At 45.4% G+C, this 21,486-nt stretch overlaps 2 protein-coding genes across 2 annotated transcripts; one reads left to right on the top strand and one right to left on the bottom strand.

Annotated features, from left to right (window-relative positions):
* Nucleotides 1-7,388: 7,388 nt before the first annotated feature.
* Nucleotides 7,389-10,216, bottom strand: LOC101756107 (probable splicing factor 3A subunit 1). The gene is made up of 2 exons (XM_004969253.4): nt 8,017-10,216; nt 7,389-7,908 (listed from the first exon to the last, which is right to left on the bottom strand). The coding sequence occupies exons 1-2, from the start codon at nt 10,135-10,137 to the stop codon at nt 7,639-7,641; spliced, it is 2,391 nt and encodes a 796-aa protein (XP_004969310.1). The 5' UTR covers nt 10,138-10,216; the 3' UTR covers nt 7,389-7,638.
* Nucleotides 10,217-13,679: 3,463 nt separating this feature from the next.
* On the top strand, nt 13,680-18,842 carry LOC101755705 (ADP,ATP carrier protein 1, chloroplastic). The gene is made up of 5 exons (XM_004969252.3): nt 13,680-14,603; nt 16,766-17,035; nt 17,116-17,259; nt 17,371-17,718; nt 18,271-18,842. The coding sequence occupies exons 1-5, from the start codon at nt 13,821-13,823 to the stop codon at nt 18,622-18,624; spliced, it is 1,899 nt and encodes a 632-aa protein (XP_004969309.1). The 5' UTR covers nt 13,680-13,820; the 3' UTR covers nt 18,625-18,842.
* The last annotated feature ends 2,644 nt before the right edge of the window (nt 18,843-21,486 follow it).

Here is a 21,486-nt window from a genome sequence, read left to right as displayed (position 1 = left end):
CAAAATGGGCACAGCCCCTCCTACCGCCCGCTGCCCACCCGCTTCTCTTCTCCCTCCTCTCGTCAGTCCCTGCCTGGCCTGCAACTGCAAGAGAGGAGGAGGAGGACTGCAACTGACGCAACCTTTTCCCTCTCCTCTCTGGCTCTCTCTCTCTCCCCTCCCCACGCCGCCGCATTGCCCCACCCTCTCCGCCGCCGCCACCTGCTAAATCTCCTCTTGCAATCGCGCAGCCTATGCCGCCGCGTCCCCGCCCGAGCCCCAAATCCATGGCCGCCAAATGCGCACTCCTGCTCCCACTCCTCCTCCTCCTGTCGCGCGCTGCCGCCGTCGCGGCAGCCGCGCCGTGCCACCCGGACGACCTCCGCGCGCTGCGGGCCTTCGCCGGGAACCTCACGGGCACCGGCGGCACCGGCCTCCGCGCCGCGTGGTCCCCCTCCTCCTCCTCCCCCATCGTCGCCGCGTGCTGCGCCTGGGACGGCGTGTCCTGCGACGCCGGCGGCCGCGTCGCGTCCCTGCGCCTCCCCGCGCGCGGCCTCACGGGGCCCCTCACGGCGGCGCCGCTCGCAGGCCTCGCGCGCCTGCGGGACATCGACCTCAGCCGCAACGCGCTCGAGGTGCTCGTCTCCGCGGTCCTCACCACCGTGCCCCCTGGAATCCGCGCCGCCAACCTTTGCGCCGCAGCCTTCGCGCCGCGCGCCGCGCCTGGCAAAGTGGCGCCACCCGCCCGCCTCCTCCCACTCCCCCGCCGGGGACGCCAACGCGGTAGACCCAGCGGTCGCGGCTAGCAGCTTCGAGCGCCTCCTCAACCAGCTCGTGCAGATCGAGGCCGGCGGCCTCGCCCGCGCCCGCGCGAGGCCGCCGCCCGCGCAGGAGCGGCACGGACCGGCGGTGGCGGGCGGCGGATGGGGTAAGGGCGGAGCGGGAGGCGGCGGCTGGCGGCGGGGTGGGGGCGAGAACTGGCGGCGGGGTGGGGGGCGATGCGAGAGGAGAGACGGAGGCGCAGGCGATGCGGCAGGGGGCGATGCGGGAGGAGAGAGACGGAGGGTACCCAGGGAATAGCTGGATGAGGACCAAAGTTTAACAAGTTTAACACCCCCTTGAGGTGTTAAAGTTTTTGGGGGTGTTAAAGTTTAACACCTAAGTTTTAACACATCTGTTTGGATCAAAAAGTGTTAAAAAGTGTTAAAACTAGGGTGTTAAACTTTAACACCCTCAATCCAAACAGGGCCTAAGTTGTATGTATAGATGGTCTATGCGCTGAGAAAATTTGAAAGGAAGCGGGAGACATGTAAAAGGGTTGATCTGAAATTTCTAAATATAGGACTAGTGACCGAGCTCTCTATTACCATGGACTCTCTGTTCTCTATTATGTCATGCTCATTTGCATGCCGAATATTTTGACAGCAGCGCTCCGTGGCCAGCACTTCAGCAGTTGGCGCCAAGCTCCACTGCTTTTTAGAGCCTGCATGGTCGATTAATCCAAAATTACTGAGGTGCTGGTTACTACATCAAAATTGATCCATGGTAGATAAGACTTCTGAACCAAGGGAAATGAGGCTGTTTGTAGTGTCCCCTTTTTTCCCTACCTATGAGATGTTGGACTTAGTAACCAATAATGCAGTACAATAAAACATTTCTAATATCCTCACCCAAATTAACTCATATGTTCATTATGGTGACACTACGATTTGGATCTCGAGTGATCTATAGGTGCGCGTGTCAATCATACCATATATTCATCATTGATATGTCTTCATTTCAATATTTTAAAATACGTCAATATGGATCATTTGTTTATTGTTAAATTTTAGTGATTTACTTTTAAAACAAGAACCACATCATGATTTAACATGTTCACGATGTACATCTGTACTTCACATTTTGAGGTAACAAAAAGTAGAGGAATATGAAAAAAAAAGAGTACATTCAAGGCATGCAAACACGACAAGCTCTGGAAGGAACGCTCTACTATTTCCGTGGGAGAGCCGCGGGTTCCAATATACAGCCAGAATCACTAAAGCTACTTTATCGCATAATGCCAGGAGAAAAATGAATACTCACCACAAATAGGCATAACTAGCACTATGCTAATGTACTATTTAAATCGGGCATTCATCAATTTCTTGCCAGATCTATCTTTGCCCCTACCTCGCCATTATCTCTCCTGTGCCTCTTACTTCTCTAGATCCATGGCTTTCTTGGCAACTAGGCTTTCAAGAGAGATGGAGGTGCAGATGGAGAAGGCTGCACTGTGTGAGAATCCTTTCCATATGGTAAACCCTTTCTTGTCTCGTTTGTATGTCTCTCCCTGGGTGTCCATGTCTACGCCAATTTTGCCCTCAGGATTGAGCAATTCTCATGGACGATTAGGTCTATGGGGAGCAGGCATGAGGGGTAGGCAGGTGATTGAGATAGAGTTCTTGTTTAGCAAGATTCTTACCCCGAGCGATGTTGGCAAGCAGAACCGTTTACTGATACCAAAGAAATTTGCGGAGAAGTACTTCCCCAAAATCTCCAAGACCAAGAGCTATAGGGAGGAGCAGATCCTCGCTTTTGAGGACTCCTCCACAGGGTTGGTCTGGCACTTCCGCTTCAGCCTCTGGCGTAGTAGCAACACCTATGTCCTGACCAAGGGTTGGCCTTCCTTTACTAAGGAGAAGAAGCTCAGCAATGGCGACACAGTGTCCTTCTACCGTAGTGCCGATAAGTCTAAAGGCACAAATTGCATCTTCATTCATATCAAGCCCCATGTTGGTATCTCCTCTGTGCCACATCACAGCGCGGTTCCAATGTTCACTCCATCTGGCTTGCTGAATGAGACTGACAAATGTGTATGTGAGGGCCTTGGTTTGGGCAGTGGCTATAGATTTGAGCCAACATGGAAGCATTTGTCCTTTGGATCTGGAGGGTTGACTCCTCCAATAACTCTGATGCCACAGCCAACAATGTTTCCTGAATCGATGTCACTTGACAATAGCATGGGAAGAGCACAGAAGCGTTTGCGGTTGTTTGGGGTCGACATTGATGTCCCTCCTCGTGCTAGTGGTGATGACTCCTGCAATGGGTGGACTAACGGTGTTGCTTGAACCGTCCTGAAGTGGTCAGATCAATAAATTATGCTGCAGATCTTGCTGCTGCTGCTACTGCATTAAGTACTATATATGTTGTAAAACCAAAGTTGCTAGTGACTTTATCTGGTTGTTGCTAGGCTTGTAATGTACTATAAACTTTGTATGTCGTGCTGTGATGTCTATTTATCTATGTTGATCCTATGTGGAAACCTTCATATTCACAAGGGCAATTGCACGTTTTGCTTAGCTTAGCTTTCAGATCTGATTTTTATTTCACTCATTACTTTTCCGTGACCTCACTCAAGTGAGCCAAGCTTTTTTTCTAAAGAGAACCGCTCTTATTTTTAGCTTGCTTGTTCTGTTTGAGCCCCTTCTCAAGCTAGCTTTAAATTGGGGAAGAAATTTTGGGCAGCTTTGATGCCTCAAGCAAGTAGTTTTGGAACAAATTATGAGTAAACACCATGCTCTTGAAATGGTCTAGAATAAAAATCATGCTCTTGAAATTTATATGGAAAGGAAATATGGACCAGATGTAGCGATTGTCTCATAATTTTAAAAATACGGATTCGAGGAGCTGACGTGTATTTTGGTGAGTTACTAAGTTAACAAAGCCAAGCATACTGAAAAATCGTGTTTTAGAATACAATTTATGGATGAAGCCAGAATCTAAGAAATAATTGTCATAGTCCACACCAGCTGCCCTGAACCGAGATTGAAGCAGATAGCCTAAGTAACGATGTTTATCTAAGAGTTTGTTTGGTAGAGCTCCATCTGATTCTGATTCTCTCAGAAGTGATTCTGTGGATGAAAGTGATTCTCTTTAATTCTCTAGCATGAACACCTCAAATCAGGATGAAGAATTATTTCAGAGAATTAGGAGAACTACTTTTTTCAGCTTCCAGCCTCTTAGTTCATTTCAGATAATCACTTCACAGAATCAGCAGAGAATTACTTCTCTCTAAAAAACTGTTTAGCAGAGCTCCTGCTAAATTCAGCAGAGAATCAGGTTCCTTTTTTGAGCTGGACATCTTGTCGCACATGTTGTAGGCAAGCAGGCAGCAGAGGTACTGCATTGTGCACCGTTAGAGGCAGCGCATCTCCTCCTCCCTGGGTGTCCTGACTTGCTCGGCTAGCGTACTCGCTGCTGTGGCTAGTGGTGCTCTTATCGCCTCCTCCTCCTCCTATAGCAGCAGCCCAGATGGTGTGCTCCCCAGTTCCTCACTCCTTGCCGGCACCTCTTCCCAGCACTGCTGACGTTGTTGTGATGGACTCACCTGCTGCAACGGCCGCAGATGTTCCATTCCATTCGCCCTCTCTCTCCGCTCGTGAATGGAGAGGGAGGCGACGGCGGGAAGCTGTGGCTGACACGGATGAGAGGTGGCAACGGTGCCGCGAGTTAGGTGGGAGGAAAACGGCGACAATGGAGCCACATTGCATGCTCTCAGTCAATGGACTCCGCGCTGGCTGCAGCTCGCAGCTCACGAGGATGAGGGACGAGAGTATACGCAGCAGCTCTGAGGAAGAAGGGCCGACGGGTGGAAAAGCGAGCTTTCACGAAGTGTCGCGAACTTAGATGGTAGCTTCACTCGGGATCAGACGGAGAAAAAACACCTTTGGTTACATGCACTTACATGATGCATGTATGAATGATTCTGATGGTAGGGTTCAATCAATTTATTTGTAGTAGAATAATAAATCAAGTGAGATGCTTTCATTCTCGATAAGTTGGTACAACTCATCTAACTAAAAAAGATCATTCATACCTAAACCAAATGATACAGGCAACCAACGCACCCTAGGATGACGCGGCTCATTGATGGCGAGGAGGGCCCGATCCCCTGACTAGTTTCGTGTATTAGAGATCTAATCTGATCTGTGGTCACATGAAGTTTCTTTTCGCATATATAAATTTCTAAGCATTTGCGTAGAACAAAGACAGGAACTGCCCGACTCTCTTTGAAAAATCTCAACAAGAAATCACAGTAGCAATATTTTCCGGCTTAATTGCGGGGAGCTTTTTAGGCCAGCTATTTAAGATTTATCTGTACCAAACGAAGTAGTATACTGACATGCCTATGCACATGCAAACCCTAATGTTAGCAGAACTATACAGGCGAAACAGAGGCATATTGACTTTGACATTCCTAAAGTTAAAAAAAAAACAGAGAGATAGGATCCTAACCAGTTTTCAATAGTACTTCGTGTATCACCTATGGTTCCAAACTTTTTGACAACATGCCACTCATATCTATTCAACATACGCGTCAATATATTTTGCAGCTACCAATGGCAAACTCAAACCCTACGCCAGCATCTAGTCTAGCTTAAATGCTACAGTTACCTCCAACTGAAGCTGCAGCAACTATAACAAAGTTGATCAAATATGCGCACTACCAATTTCCTCTTTCAAGTTTCAAGTTCAAAGATACCACCCTTCTACTCCTCATATAATTCATAGTGTATATATCTCGTTCCCCATATGAAAGGCCCAATACACATTGCTTCTTTCGTTTTCCCACACAAAAGGGAGGTGCCTCATACAGTTGCATTTCAAAAGTAACAGCAATAATACCACTGGCACTCACAAAATGGTGCTACAAAGCCTGCCAATGTTTCATTAAAGGATGCAGCAGCATTTCAGAAGCTCCATGATGCGACTGTCCCGCTTCACATCCAATGCAAAAAAGTACATGCTTCCTCTTACAATTACAGATGGTAAAGCCATACAGGAAGCCCAATAGCTTTCTCTTGTATAGCTGAAGATTTGGTCAAGAGTAGTGCTTCCGAAGCTTCTCAAAACATGAAGATAGATTTTACAGCAGAGCCTGCAGTTTCTATGGAAACAGCCATTGGAAAAATAAGACTCTTACATATGATGAGTACAGATTCACCCTCCAATTTCTCGACCAAATATGTCTCGCGAAAGAGTTTCCCACTTGACAGTACCACATCAAGTTTGATGCCAGAAAATACAGAGATCAGTCTACTATTTTCATACAGATCGCATGTACCTTATATTTCAGCTTAACACATTGAATTACCTTGCAGCTTCACTCTACACCTACCCAGCCTATTTTAGCTGTGGAACCTCTAGCTGTTCCACATTCTAACAACACAGGCGCCTTTTTCTCTTTGCAGTAGAGCTGGGTATGAGATAGAAATAAGGTAATTAAGTTGGAACACTAAGGGATTAGTGAAATAGGTGGGAACTGGGAAGTACTAAGAGTTCCACAGCTGATCTCATGGTATACCTCATATTTCAGCTTAACACATGAATTACTTAGCAGCTTTAGCTCTTACACATTCCAACAACACAGGCACCACAAGGCAATCCATCAGCTGTAGAACTTAATACTTCCCACCAATTTCACTAATCCCCTAGTATTCTAACTTAATTAGCTTATGTCTATCTTATACCAGCTCTACTGCAAAGAGAAGCTTGCATTTCCAAAAGAATACAGACAGCGCTAACCCCAGGTATCCCATTATACCCACATGTATCATTATAATAATTAATTCAGTTCCAAGTAAATTGTACCCCACCAAAAAAATGTCCACCAATACATTTTGCTACATATAATACAGTTTTAATGGTAATTGGTACCTTTCACTTTACCTAAACATGCTCCTTGCACTCATGATTTTTCGCGAAAATGTTCGTAAACATCTTAAACCACTGTACTTCCTGCTACCACACTGTTTCTAACATTCCATTTTAAATTCTACCTCCTAAAATTGATTGGAAGTACAGACTTGCAGATCACAACACTCCAGATGACATGCCACAAATAAATGAAGACAGACTCCATTCAGCCACAACATAGGTACTCCATAACAGCAGTTATCTTTAGGATCTTACCTTTTTTTTGTTTTCCTTTGCTATTAACTACCACATTCTTAAAAAAAATGCATTTCGCAGGTCTTTTGCTCCACCAACAGAGGTGCTCTTCAAGCTACCTGCTACATTCTAAACCGTGCACTACCATTTTTTCTCTTTATTACTATACTAAAATCTTCATGTCCTTCCTGAACAAGTTAAATTCGTCCATTGCATGTTTTGCTTCCAATTTTACCTCTTTCCTTGAATATATAAAGATGAAACTTCTTTTGTTTATATCCAATTTCCATATTACCCCAAATCCTTAAAACAAATGTATTTGCTCACCAATAGTCATTCGTTCAAGATTCATCCCAACTATCAAGCCAATTACCTATAGAACAATTTAAACCACTTTCTTCAATTACCCACAACAACTAATTCCTACACGTACAGTAGCAATGCGCAGGGTATCATCCTAGTAACATTAAGTGACCAAGTAGGTATCCAGTAGCAATCTCAATTAACATGCTAGGTGATATGGCAAAGCATGGCACCACACAACACTTAACTGCAGCAAGATACGAGGAAAATACAACGTTGACATAGTGCAAAAGATATTGTGCTTAACTTATAAAACAAACTAATACGAAGCATAAGACATCAAGATCCAGCACAAAGGCTTTCCATGATAGCTGTTGAAGTATAGTTGTAAGCATTAACCTACCACTACACTGAGGTCGAAAAGACTCATTTCTTTCTCCCACCACGCTCCCTCAGTGTGAGATTGATCACAACTCCAGGACCCACATTGTAGTAAGCAAGAGTAAGATTGTCTTTGAGGAAACTAGTCCTCACACTCAGCTTCTGCTTATTTGCAGGGAGCTGCAGCTCTCCAGCAATCTGCTCCTTCAGACTGCCTACCGTGTCTGACAGTGATTGGACAGGAATTTGCAAAACTTGGCCTCGCAAGTTCCCTTCATCAAGGTTGGGTACAGATACTGAGATGCTAGCAGGGCCCTGCAGACAAGAGATTACATTAGCATACCACAGTTATTAAATAATAAAATAACTAGAACAAGGATGAAAACTAAGGAAGAAAGAAAAATGGACTGCCAGAGCCATTACCGGATGCTGAGCAAGGAACTGCTCTGCTGGGATAAGAGAAGCATCATCTGTTCTCTGCCTCTTAGGTTCTGGTTCATCAGGTGGAGGTGGCTGCTCTTCAGCAGGAGGCTGCGGAGGAAGAGGCGGTGCAGGAGGCTGAGGGACACCAATGGGATTGACCATGGGTGGCATGTGCGGTGGTGGGTGCATAGGAAATGAGCGTGGTGGACCAGGCATGAACTGAACCTGACCAGGAGGCGGAGGAATACTGGTGGGCATATGAACCATTTGGCCTGGCATCCTCATCATCGGTGGCTGCCCTGGTATCTGTTGTGGAGGTGGATGCATGTGAGGCATCATCTGCGGAACTCCAGGAATATGAGAACCTGGGGGAGGGGGATACGGTGCTGGTGGAGCGATAAAGCGAGGAACATTAGCAAGAGGAAGTGGCTGAGGAGGTCGGGGCAATGGCATGCCAGGTCGGACAAGTGGAGCTGGACCAGGAACAGGTCTCCCATCAACATTTGAAGCATCAAACTGTTCCTCGCCACCCTGAGGCTGTGACAGTGCATGAGTAGCAGTCCGACCAATGCTACCAGAATGACCATCCCAAATAACCTGCTTCGGCTGCTCATCCTTTTTCTTCTCAATTTCTGCCTTGACAGCATTAGAGACCTCTTCCTCGGTGGTCCCAAAAATATCTGGACGAGTGCGAGCAAGACCAACAATGTTCCGTGAAATCTCATCATCCGGTGCAAGGGTGGTCTCCTTAATCTTGGCCAACATCCTCTCTTTCTGCTCCTTGTACTTAGGATCAATGAGTGAGATGCGCATGTGCTCCTCCATCTCGCTGATGGGAATGAGCTCCCCAGTTATCGGTGAGACAACAAACTTGGTTGGGTCTCTCTCCGCAGGGATCCTCTCTTCAGGCCTCTTGTAGTTCTTGACAATCCTCATAGGTGCCTCATCATCACCAGCCACCTTAACTTGTGCTCCTCCATCATTCTCCTCAAGTCTTGCTGCCCGCATTCCTTCCTCAACAAGTTGCATCTCCTCTTCATCCATATCCATCTCAACTTCCTTAGCAGGTTCAGCCAATTCCATCGCTTCCTCCTCTCCCAAGTTCTGCATCCTCTTCCGGCGCTTCAACTCCTCTAATGTAGGTGGCACAGGAAGTCCCTCGTACTCATCATCTGCAAATTCAATTGTCTCAACAACAACAAAATCATGCCAGTCAATCATTGACATCTGCATCCGTTCCTGCTCGATCTCATCCTCTGCCTGCTGCTTCGCCTGCTCCTGCGACCGATCCCACTCCAACCGGTTCAGGCATCTCTCCAGCACTGTAGTAAGGTCCTTTGAACCCTCTCTCAGCTCCTTTAGCAGCCCAGGCACCCCTTCTTCCGGCCTAAGCACCCTGGAGTATGCGTCCGTGAGCGCCGTGAAGAATGGGAACATGCTGTGAGTAGGCCGGATGAAGTGGAACTGCATGTTGGTGCTCTCGCGCTGCGCCAGGCTCGTCAAGAAGTTCTTCCCGTTCCGCGCCACAAACTGCGCGGTCAGCTTGATTATGTCCAGCTCCTCCCCTGTGATACCCTCGGGCAGCCGCACCGTGTACAGCTCCGCCTTGGGCGGCACCAGCACCTTGGGCGGCGGCGCCACGCGGAAGGGCGCGGAGTGGTCTGCCTTCGCGTCCGCCGAGGCGCCATCTGCGGGTGCAGCGGCGCCGTCGACCGGGGCCGCTGCTGGAGCGTCGGCGGGATCCGCGTCAGGCTCGGTGCCCGCGGGGGCGTCGGCGCCAGGCGGCGCGGCGGCGATCTCGGCGACGCGGTGCTGGTAGTAGGCGTGGTAGGGGTCGGAGGGCTGGAGGAAGTTGAACTTGGCGTTGCCCTGGTTGTGGGAGATGATGCGGCGCTCGAACTCGGGCCCGTTCTTGGCGACGAAGGTGGCCGTCTTCTCGATGATAACGCGGATATCGGGCGGAGGGTGGATGATGCCGATGGTGCGCGTGTGGGTTGCTACCGTCGCCGGGGGGGCCGCCTTCGCGCCGGGAGGGGGAGACGGAGGCGGCGCCTGCTGCTGCTGGTCGGCGTCGCCGCCGTCGCCCTCCGGCGCGGGGAGGGTCAGGATGGGGTTGCCCATGGCGGCGGTGGGGGGATTAGGGTTTCGGCGGGTTTAGATCGGCAGGGGATCCCGATCGGAAAGGGGAGGACGATGAGGTCGTGGGCGGGTGGTGGGTTTTGTGTTGGGCCGCATTGGATTCGAGTTGGTTTGGACCCTCCCGTTCGTAGGCACAAAATTTTGTGCTTGATCTGAAAATTTAGGGCACGTTTGGATGTCGGCCCAAGTGAACCGGCTAAATTTGGTCGTTGACGCTAGTTAATTAATAACTTTGAAAACGAAATCGTATACTCATATACTCGTGGTGAATTAATTTTGTTACACTGCGCATTCCATCCATTTCAAATTTTAGATTGTTTGGACTATTAACAGTTCAAGGTTTTGGAGATGATGTCCTACCAAAAATGTATTTTTTTATCAGAGCTAATAGATTTTTTCGAAAAATACGGCAAGAGGATTGCCCCGTTACATAGAAAGAAAAGAGCAAACAAGACAAACAAAAAGATAAATAATGACAGAAAAACCGTGGGGAGACCTAGAGAACACAACACGTTCAGTCAAAATCCACTAACGTGTGGGAAGGGAAAAAAAAGGACAACTAGTAGTAAGAACTACCAAAATAAAAGTAGACCGGCCTCTCCGTAACACCATGAAAAAATAGACTCAGGACAAAAGGAATGCGCCATCAGTACCAGTTGGTAACTCCCTTTAGTACCGGTTTTGTAATCGGTATTACTAGTTCGGTATTAAAGGAGTCTCTATTAAAAAATTAAAAAAATCCCACCCCGTCGGCCCGAGCCCGACCCGCACCCCCGCCGGAGCCTCCCGCCGCCGCCCGAGACCAAGACCTCCCGCCACGCTCTCCCACTGCCACCCGCTATGCCCTCCCATCGCTGCATCCTGGATATAGAGAAAGAGAGAGAGTGAGAAGGAGGGGGGAGGGGGAGCGGATAAGGAGGTAGGGGAGCGGGCCAATGGGCTGGGGGATTGATGGAAAAACTCTTTATTAACGGGTGGGAAGTCCACTCGGTACTAAAGGCCATCCTTTAGTACCTGATGGAGTCTCAACCCGGTACTAATGGGTGACCTTTAGTACCGGGTAGAGCTCCCCCCACCCGGTACTAAAGGGGGTCACATTACCTATCCGTTAGGCTCGGTACCGAGACTCGGAACGAATGCTCAGTTTTCAGTAGTGAAAAGACAAACAAGGAATTACAAATGATCATTTGTAACTTCGTTTCAACCGTTAAAAGCAAGCCTATACCGATGTCTTCCTTGATGAGTAGCGCAATTTGTAGTTGTGGCAAGGATTCATATTGGAATGTGCGTCAGCATGCATAAAAGGAAATTGACTTTTCCAAATTATATAGTGAAGGTAATCCGGTCTCTAGGAAGTTATAAGGTTGCACACATACTTGGCTACTTAGTATATAGGCAGTTTCTTGCAAAGGTGATGGGTGTTTCGGGCTGCGCCATGCATAATCTGCACAAAGTATCATTCATCCAACCTCGTTTTTTAGATTGTTTAGAGCCAGTAGTTTAAATTGGCGAAATCCAGTTAGAGTTCTTCCAAAAAGAAAAGAGTTCTTGAAGTTAGTTTGTATGTCTAGGAGGCAAAACTACTAGCGTAGTAGTGTACCAGCCAGAAAAGTAACAAGATGTTACTTCTCAATAATGGTAGACCAGATTTGCATCACGTTTTGCGAAAGGAGTGGTTGGTATACGACGAAGCTGTGAGGAAGGAGCGCAACTGGTCTTATGCGGTCACTGTCCTTTAAAACCACGAGGTGCAGTGCTGCGGTCAATCTCACGTGTAGCAAAACGGCTTCCTTTAAATCAGAGCCCACGAGCTCACGACCACGAGCAGGAGGTCTAATTTTGTCTAAACAATCGTATCGCGGGGATAGGGGGTTTGACTGAGCGGGTGTTTGATCCGCGCACTAATTTGGGACATGGGGTTTGACTGAGCGGATGTTTGATCCGTGCATTAATTTTTAGTTCGGATCATATCGGATGTTTGATACCAATTAGAAGGACTAAACATGAACTAATTATAAAACTAATTGCATAAGCCGTGGCTAATTTGCGAGATGAATCTATTAAGTCTAATTAATCCATAATTAGCACATATTTACTGTAGCATCACGTGGTCAAATCATGAACTAATTAGGCTTAATAGATTCGTCTTGCGAATTAACCTTCATTTATGCAATTGGTTTTGCAATTAACCTATATTTAATACTCCTAATTAGTATCTAAACATTCAGTGTGATATGGACTAAACTTTAGTCATGTCTTCCAAACGGGGCTTGAGTACAGTCGTGCAGATGAGACGGGCAACCTTGTTATTTCGGATTCTTGCAGGATTGCAAGCCTCGCTCGCTCACTTCGCTCCTCCATCTTTCAGTTGGGCTTCCAGCTTCCTCCAAAACTTCTATACTGAGCGTTCGAGATTCCTAGTAGCTTCTCAGCATAAAAAATAGAAGCTCAAACAAACAACGATCTTCTCATGTACCTTCCGAAAAACTGGAAGCTCTGAAAAACTGAGTTTATATCGAAAGTTGGAAAGCTTCTGAGCTTTTCGTAGCGTTTTGAGCTTAGAAAACTAAACATGTATTCTAGACGTTAGCGTCAGAAGAAAAAGACAGCATCAGTTTTTTAGAAAACCTTAAAACCTACGGCTCAAACGAACATGTCCTAATTATCGGGGGAAAAACATTATATATTGTTTTGTTATTGACCGTCCGAAACATTGCCTACGAATTTGTCTACTTGTAAAATTGCTATATTTTTTGCAAATCGTAAAATTGCTATTACTGATCAATGAGACACGGCCAAAATGGCAAAATGCACTTCCAATAGGGAGGGAATAATAGACACAACGCCAATAAGAGTACAATGCCAATAAGTACTCCCTCCGTCCCCAAAAAATACAACTCTCGTTTTCCGAGAAATCAACTAATTTTAAATTGGATCAAATTTATACAAAATAGTACTAATATTTATGGTACAAAATAAATATAAATAGATTAATTATGTAATATATTTCTACACTAAATCTATTTGAGGCGTGAATGTTAGTAGTTTTGTATAATTTTGATAAAATCTGAAACTGTTTGATTATGAGAGTTGCTTTTTTTTATAGACCAGAATACCAGTCTAGGCGATAACAGTGAGTAACTTCAATTTGGCAACTTGGAAGGTGGGTACGCTGCAATTGTGTTGTGATTTGTGAATAATAGAGATTTCGCAGCGAGATAACATGGGAAGTCGTAAACAAACGTCTCGCTTTACATTACAGTGGGGGACAGGACAAACACACGGGCAGCGGGTGGCCGAGCCATGCCGCCGCTGCCTGGTGCTGACTCGAACCCGCGTCGGGCGGCGGCCGGGCGCTGTCTCGTTCCGCCCACCAACCCCACGCCTTCCGGTCCCGGCTCTTCCGAATCAACCGCCGGGATCGTTTCTGGCCCGCAAACCGACGGCCGATCGGATCGCCATGCGAACGCGCGGCGCGATCGTTTAATAATGCGCCCCGCTTCCTCCCCCGCCGCGCCGCGACCTACCCCGCCCTCCTGCTTTCCCCCCAAATTCGCGTCTCGGGGTTTGGGCCAGCGACCCGGCGGAGGCGGAGCGTCCCCGCTGCGGCTGCCCCGACCGACCGGACCGTCGCCGCCGCCGCCACCGGCGAAGGTTCGGCGTCCATGGAGTCGCTCGCCCTCCACCACGCCAGGCTCGCCGCGCTCCCTCCCCGCGCGGGCCTGCGCCTCCCGCTCCCGCGTCCGCGCGCCGCCTCCTTCTCCCCCGCCGCGGCGAAGCCCGCCGCACTCCACCCCCCGCTCCTCTTGTCGAGGGGCCCCTTCCTCCCGGGCCGCGATGCGGTCCTGGGGAACGTGTTCCTGAAGAGGAGGTCCGGCGCTGGTAGCGGTGGCGTGCCCCGCGGCGCGCCTCAGGCGGCGGCCGCGGCCGCGGCGGTGCCGGCGCCGCAGCCGGAGGAGGCCACCAAGAAGTTCCTCGGCATCGACGTGAAGACGCTCAAGAAGATCGTGCCTCTGGGCCTCATGTTCTTCTGCATCCTCTTCAACTACACCATCCTGCGGGACACCAAGGACGTGCTGGTGGTCACCGCCAAGGGGAGCAGCGCCGAGATCATCCCCTTCCTCAAGACCTGGGTCAACCTGCCCATGGCCATCGGCTTCATGCTGCTCTACACCAAGCTCTCCAACGTCCTCTCCAGGGACGCGCTCTTCTACACCGTCATCTTCCCCTTCATCGCCTTCTTCGGCGCCTTCGCCTTCGTGCTCTACCCGCTCAGGGATGTCATCCATCCCACCGCGCTCGCCGACAAGCTTCTGGCCGCGCTCGGCCCCAGCTTCCTTGGCCCCGTGGCGATATTGAGGATTTGGAGCTTCTGCTTGTTCTATGTCATGGCCGAGCTCTGGGGCAGCGTCGTCATCTCGGTCCTCTTCTGGGGATTCGCCAATCAGGTGAGTCTCAAGTTGGGATTATTGGATCAAATCTTGGCATATGTTCGCTAATTTAGAGTCCAAAAAATCTGTCTCATTAGCTAGTAAATTGTTTGACCAGATGGTTTGGTTATTGGTGTACAAAAGATACAAGGGTAATACTTGTCTCTGTCATGATGGTTTAGGCTGCTAACGGTTTGTTCTTGAAATAATAACTTTTCTCTGTCAGGATGGCTTAGGCAGCTAATGGTTTGTTCTTGAGGTAATGGGTAGGTAACAAAACATTTGTTGGGTTTGTACATGGTAGGCCCTGCATTGTAGCTTCGCACGTTGTAATGCACAATTTTGGGCTAAAAAAATCTAGGTGCTTGTTGCTTTCTTTTATGAGTATGTTTAGCTCCATTATTGTTCGTTTCCTTGATCTAAATGATGTTTGCGCTATTTTCAATCTTGAATTGGTTGTGGATGTCTATTACATTGAACAACTTGGCCCTAGATATGGTTCGCACTTTATAACTCCTTTTTAAAGAAATAATTATTGGTGTAGACCTTTGCGAATCTAATATGTCTCTGTCTATTGCTACTTTTTTAGCCAGAAAAGAAGGGCCCATATTGGCTGTATCCATCCATTATTTATTTGATTGACATTTCTTTTTGATGAGGGATACAATAGGGGAGCCTCACTGGGACATCATAACAAATATAATAAATGCATAGTGGAAAAGGCTTAAAACAAAAAAAGGGAGAGTAAAAAAAACCTGTCTCATTAGCTACTAAATTATTTGACCAGATGGTTTGGTTATTGTAGTACAAAAGATACAAGGGAAAAACTTGTCTCTGTCATGATGGTTTAGGCTAGTAATGGTTTGTTCTTAAGATAATTACTTGTCTCTGTCAGGATGGCTTAGGCAGCTAATGGCTTGTTCTTGGGATAATGGGTAGGTAATAAAACATCTATTGGGGTTTGAACATGGCAGGGCCCTGCATTGTAGCTTCGCGCATTGTAATGCAGAACCTTTGGGCTAAAAGAATCTAGGTGCTTGCTGCTTTCTTTTATGAATACCTTTGGCTCCATTATTGCTCACATCCTTGATCTAGATGATGCTTGAGCTATTGTCAACTTCAATTGGTTGTGGGATGTCTATTACATTGAACAACTTGGCCGGATATGGTTCGCACTTTATAACTCCTTTCTAAAGAAATATTTATTGGTGTAGACCTTTGTGAATCTAATATGTCTCTGTCTTATTGCTACTTTTGTAGCCAGAAAGGAAGGGCCCAGATTGGCTATATTCATCCATTATTTATTTGATTGCTGTTTCTTTTTGACAAGGAACACAAATAGGGGAGCCTCACTGGGGCATCATAACAAATAGAATAAATGCATAGTGAAAAAGGCTTAAAACAAAGAAGGGGAATCAAAACACAGAATAAGCTTTATTACATATTAAAACTTTGGTTGATTGTTTGTTTAATCTTTTTTACATCCAAGTAAAGTCAGCTGAAGAGATTGAAGCAACTCTTTCGTACCAATAAGTTATGTTTAAACAGTGATAACAGGTTTAATGTTTTGGTTGACTCTTTTTCTTTGTAAAATCACCAAGTAGGCTAGTACAAATACCCAGGTCATGGTGTCAGTGCATCATTTTAGTGAAACGATGTTGCTTTTTATCGCTGGCGATATGTATCTAACTGTTCTTTTTGACAAGGGATACAATGGGGGCAGCGTAAGGAGAGAGTTTTCTAGCTAGTAACTACTGCTTATTTTGTTTATCTGTGGTAGGAATTTTTAGCACACAGGGTGGTATCCTATATGCATTTAGCCATCACCTGTGATTAGGTAACTTGCACTTCTCAGAATAAAGATAGTTTAGCCAGATGTTCCGCATATAAGGGGCATAATGGTTATCCCCTCCTATATTGATGTAGGACTAGTGTATCCATTTTCAAGGGCTGGTTGAAGATGACCAAAATAGGGGAGCAGTATTTGTTTCTATTGGTTGCAGAGTCAGTGTGTTTTGGGTGCTAGTTGCTGAAGGCCACCCAACTGAAAAGTGTGCCTTACATGGGCTGTGTATATGGCATTCTGGTGTCTGCAATTTGGATATATCATATTTGTTAAACTTCTCATCAAATGTTAGCCTTTTAGGCTTCGTCCTGATCTGATTTATATTTTTTTTCAGATTACCACAGTTGATGAAGCAAAAGAATTTTATCCTTTATTTGGCCTTGGGGCAAATATTGCCCTTATCTTTTCTGGGCGTACTGTGAAGTATTTCTCAAATCTGCGCAAGACATTAGGTCCTGGAATTGATGGTTGGGAGGTATCTTTGAAAGGAATGATGAGCATAGTGGTACTTCTCGGACTTGTCATAACTTCCATCTATTGGGGAGTGAACAAGTTTGTTTTGAATGATCCTTCACTTCCCAAGTCTGATCGTAAGAAGAAAAAGGTCAGTAGTTATGGTTTATTGTGCTTCCCTTTTGTCTTTATACTTCTACTCCAAGTAATCTGGTACAATGTATCCAACAGGAAAAACCTAAGCTTGGCATGAAAGAGAGTCTGAAGGTTCTGCTTTCCTCGAGGTATGTGAGGGACCTAGCTACCTTAGTGGTTGCTTATGGCATTAGTATCAATCTTGTGGAAGTCACCTGGAAATCAAAACTCAAGGCACAGGTAATCTTTCTGAACTATCTATTTTTCTTTTCAGATTGTATTGCTACTATGGTGTTTTATATTCAGTAATAATCAGCAGTAACAGTAACACTTTCTTTATTCACCTTACAGTTCCCCAGTCCAAATGAATACTCATCTTTCATGGGCGATTTCTCAACTGCAACTGGAATTGCAACTTTCACAATGATGCTGTTAGGCCGAATTATACTCCGAAAATTCGGATGGGGTGTGGCTGCAATGATCACCCCCACAGTTCTGTTGCTGACTGGTGTTGGCTTCTTCTCTCTTATTTTGTTTGGACAGCCACTGACTCCTATGCTTGCCACAATGGGCATGACCCCCCTACTGGCAGCTGTTTATGTGGGCGCCATGCAGAACATATTTAGCAAGAGTGCAAAGTATAGTTTATTTGACCCGTGCAAGGAAATGGCATATATTCCTTTGGATGAAGATATGAAGGTTTGTTCATCCTTCCATACTACATCTTCCTTGTTATTATTCCTTGCGATTTAAAGTACTTTTAACAACTTTTTGTATTTGTTTGCTTATATTTAGTAATCTTGTGGTGGTTACTTCATGAAAGTTCCTTTTTTATCGTTTGCAAATTGGGACCAGGATAACAAATTTATAAATGATAAAAGCTCCATTTGAACTAGTGTTAATTATGCACAGCTGTTCTTCAGGTCGGTTCAAATTTTTTGATGATGTATATAATCATATAAACTTTTAATGCCTGTTAAATCTCATATTTAAGTATAAGTTATCTTGGTCCTGTAGTCGTAAAATGGCATTAGTTGTATTTTCCTGCTTATGTCTTGTGTGATTACATGACACGATAATTAGTACTATTCCATTGAGACAAGTCTAGTTAAGATCATACCGTTTGTCCCAAATATCTCTTAAATGTCTTATCTTTAAAATCATGCGTGGTTTGCTGAATGATTCTTGATGCCCCACTGTCTGCGCCACTATTATACTGCACATTCCAACTCTAGTTTCCTCTGTTTGCAGGTAAAAGGAAAGGCGGCCATTGATGTTGTTTGCAACCCACTGGGCAAGTCTGGTGGTGCGCTTATCCAACAATTCATGATCCTGGCATTCGGTTCCTTGGCAAACTCGACTCCATACCTCGGCGGCATACTGCTGGTCATTGTTCTCGCGTGGCTAGGCGCGGCAAGCTCATTGGACAAGCAATTCTCGAGCTTGGCCAAGGAAGACCTTAAGGAGAAGGCCGCCCAAGAGAAAGTGGAACCCTCATTGCTCAAGGCGCCTGCTGAGGACACTGACGTACTGGTGGAGCAAACAAATGGATCTCTAAAGGGAGAAACCGAGAGCTCGCCATCAAACTCCTCGCCTATTCAATAGCTTCATTGTCATAAGCTGTAGGTAGGATTGATCTCAGCGAGCTGAAATAATGGGTATCAAATAATCCATGGTTCTCAAGTTTGTACCAGTCAGCAGCTTCGAGCTGGCAGCAGTAAGTTATCTTTGTAACGTGAGCAAATTTTGACAACTAGTGATGAATGCCGTTCTGGAGATGCCACCCTTTATGCAAATGTCAAATGCATAAATTTCTTGTGCTTTGCAAAAGTTGCATTTACGTGCTTGGGCAATGCAAGCATTGGTTAACTGTGACAATTCCAAACAACCGAAGTTTCAGCCTTCCAGTGCTGCAGAGTTTTTTCCTCACCCAAAACAACTTTGTGACAGATTCCCATTGAGCTCTATCCCAATAGATCTTGGCAATATTCACCAGTGCTATCGAACTTAAGCAATCTTGTCCGAATATATCTTTCTAACAACCTACTCACAGTCACAGGGGCAATCCCAGAATAGGTCATCATGATGCCAAATCTAGTGTTGCTTGATTTCTCTAGCACTGACATATTAAGCCCTATATTCCGACAAACATTGGTGTGTTTAGGAGCTTACAAAAGCTACTCCTGCAAGAAAACAGGTTTTTCAGATCTATATACCTTAGCATTGGCAATTTTAGCGAGCTACTCACTCCGTTCCAAATTATAAGTCATTCCAACTTTCTTGAAGAGTTAAAGCATCTCTCTTGACCAAATTTATATAATAAAGTACTAACATTCATGATATCAATTAAGTAACATTAGTTTTTTCGTTAAATATATTTTCATAATATATCTATTTGGTGCTATAAATTTTATTGATCCTCTCTATAATTTTGGTCAAACATAAAATGGTTTGACTCTCCAAAAAAGTTAGAATAACTTATAATTTGGAACGGAGGGAGTAGAATACATCCACCTGTCCCATAACAAGTTCAGCACATCGACCGGGCCACTAATTATTCCACCTTGGTAAACTTATCCTACTGAATATCTCGGAATACCCTTACTTGCCTTACTGGTGTGCTACCCGCTGATGTTGATCCGCTAACAGAAACGTATGAACTGGACTTTTTTTTGAAAGGAATTATGAACTGGACGTCTGGCCATATCATCAAACTTTATCATTGGAAGCATCCCATAATCATTTGGACAACTTAAGATACTCATTTCATTTACCTAAATCCATCACGCAACTCATTTGAAGACTTGTTTCAAGAACTGACTAGCTTAGCCTTATTTTCATTAGATCTTTTCTTCAACTATCTCTCTAGAACCATTCCCTTTCTTTTATTTATTTTTTTTGCCAATTTTCATACTTGACTACCTTGCATCTCTCCTTCAATAAGGTAGAAGGCGGATAACAGAGTCAAACATCACATTGCAATGCTTAATTGGGAACACTAGGTTGTCTGGTGCTCCATATTGTCACTAACTCACTATAGCATTTGGTTCTGTTGTTATTTGTGCTAATGTAACAATCAGAAGGATGCTTAAGAACAAGGGGAGACTGACCCGAGTGATGTCAAAGGCTAGTCTCCTACCATGTGCTTGTTGGTGTCACTGATAATTTTAGGGACGGACATCTCTTAGGGACTGGAAGTGTTGCAAAAGTTTTCAAGGGCCAGTTGAGCACTGGTTCGGTAGTTGCAATCCGCATGGCTCGGGCATCGGAACCAGATAAGGATACTGAGCACCTGTTCCGATCTAGATTCCAGAGCATTGGTGCGTATCTGCACCATGAGGTGGTTCTTTACCGTGACTCATGACGGTGCACGTGGTAGTCTGGTAGACTTTGGCATTGCAAAGTTGCTATTGGGTGAAGACAACTCCATGATCACTGCAAGCATGCCTGGAAGGCTGGAGCACTAGGCACGTGGCACCAGAAATATATCACCACTTACTAAATCTAGTTCTTGAAAAATACTGATTGGTATCTCTGATTAAATACGATTTATCAAATTTTGTTTTGTGAATTTTTTGTGCAGAGTATGGATCACTTGGAAGTATGGAACTGCATCTCGCAAGAGCGACGTGTTCAGCTATGGAATCATGTTCCTTGAAGTCTTTACTGGAAAGAGACCCATAGAACCTAAGTTTTTTTTGAGAACTGAGCACTAGACAGTGAGTTCATCAAGGGTGTTCCCAAATGTGCTTTTCCATCTTCTGGATGACCAGCAAGATTCTTCTTCTATCCAAGGGCTGAACAACTTCCTTTCTAGTTCCTTCAATATTTGAGGGATTGTTTGGATACGATGTGCTAAACTTTAGTAGGGTCACATCAGATATTCGGATGCTAATTATGAGGATTAAACATGAGCTAATTACAAAACTAATTGCATAGATGGAGTCTAATTCGCGAGATGAATCTATTAAGGCTAATTAATCCATCATTAGCAAATGGTTATTGTAGCACCACATTATCAAATCATGGACTAATTAGGCTCAATAGATTCGTCTCGCGAATTAGACTCCATCTGTGCAATTAGTTTTGTAATTAGACTATATTAAATATTCCTAATTAGTATCCAAACATCCGATGTGACATGTGCTAAAGTTTAGCAGGGGTATCAAAAAACTCCTAAGTTGGGTTTACTTTGCTCAAATGAATCACCTGGTCGAAGGATGACAATGAGCGATGTTGCTGTGAAACTGAAGAAAATAAAGGATTACAACAAACTGTCAGCAATAATGCAGGCCGCATAATAAGAACTTGTGAGTAGAATCAAAACTACAGCAAACTTTTTCTACCTTTTTGCCTACTTTGTCGTTTCCTTAATTTTGTTGGTGCGTTATGCTAAGTATGAAGAATAATTTTTCCTAATGTCAAGTGAAATATAGAGTAAGTTGATGAGCTGCAAAAACATGTACC

This window comes from Setaria italica, chromosome V, assembly GCF_000263155.2.
Source record: "Setaria italica strain Yugu1 chromosome V, Setaria_italica_v2.0, whole genome shotgun sequence".
NCBI classification, from domain to species: Eukaryota; Viridiplantae; Streptophyta; class Magnoliopsida; order Poales; family Poaceae; genus Setaria; species Setaria italica.
Note: the sequence above shows the minus strand (reverse complement) of the source record. Positions and strands in the feature narration are given on the sequence as shown.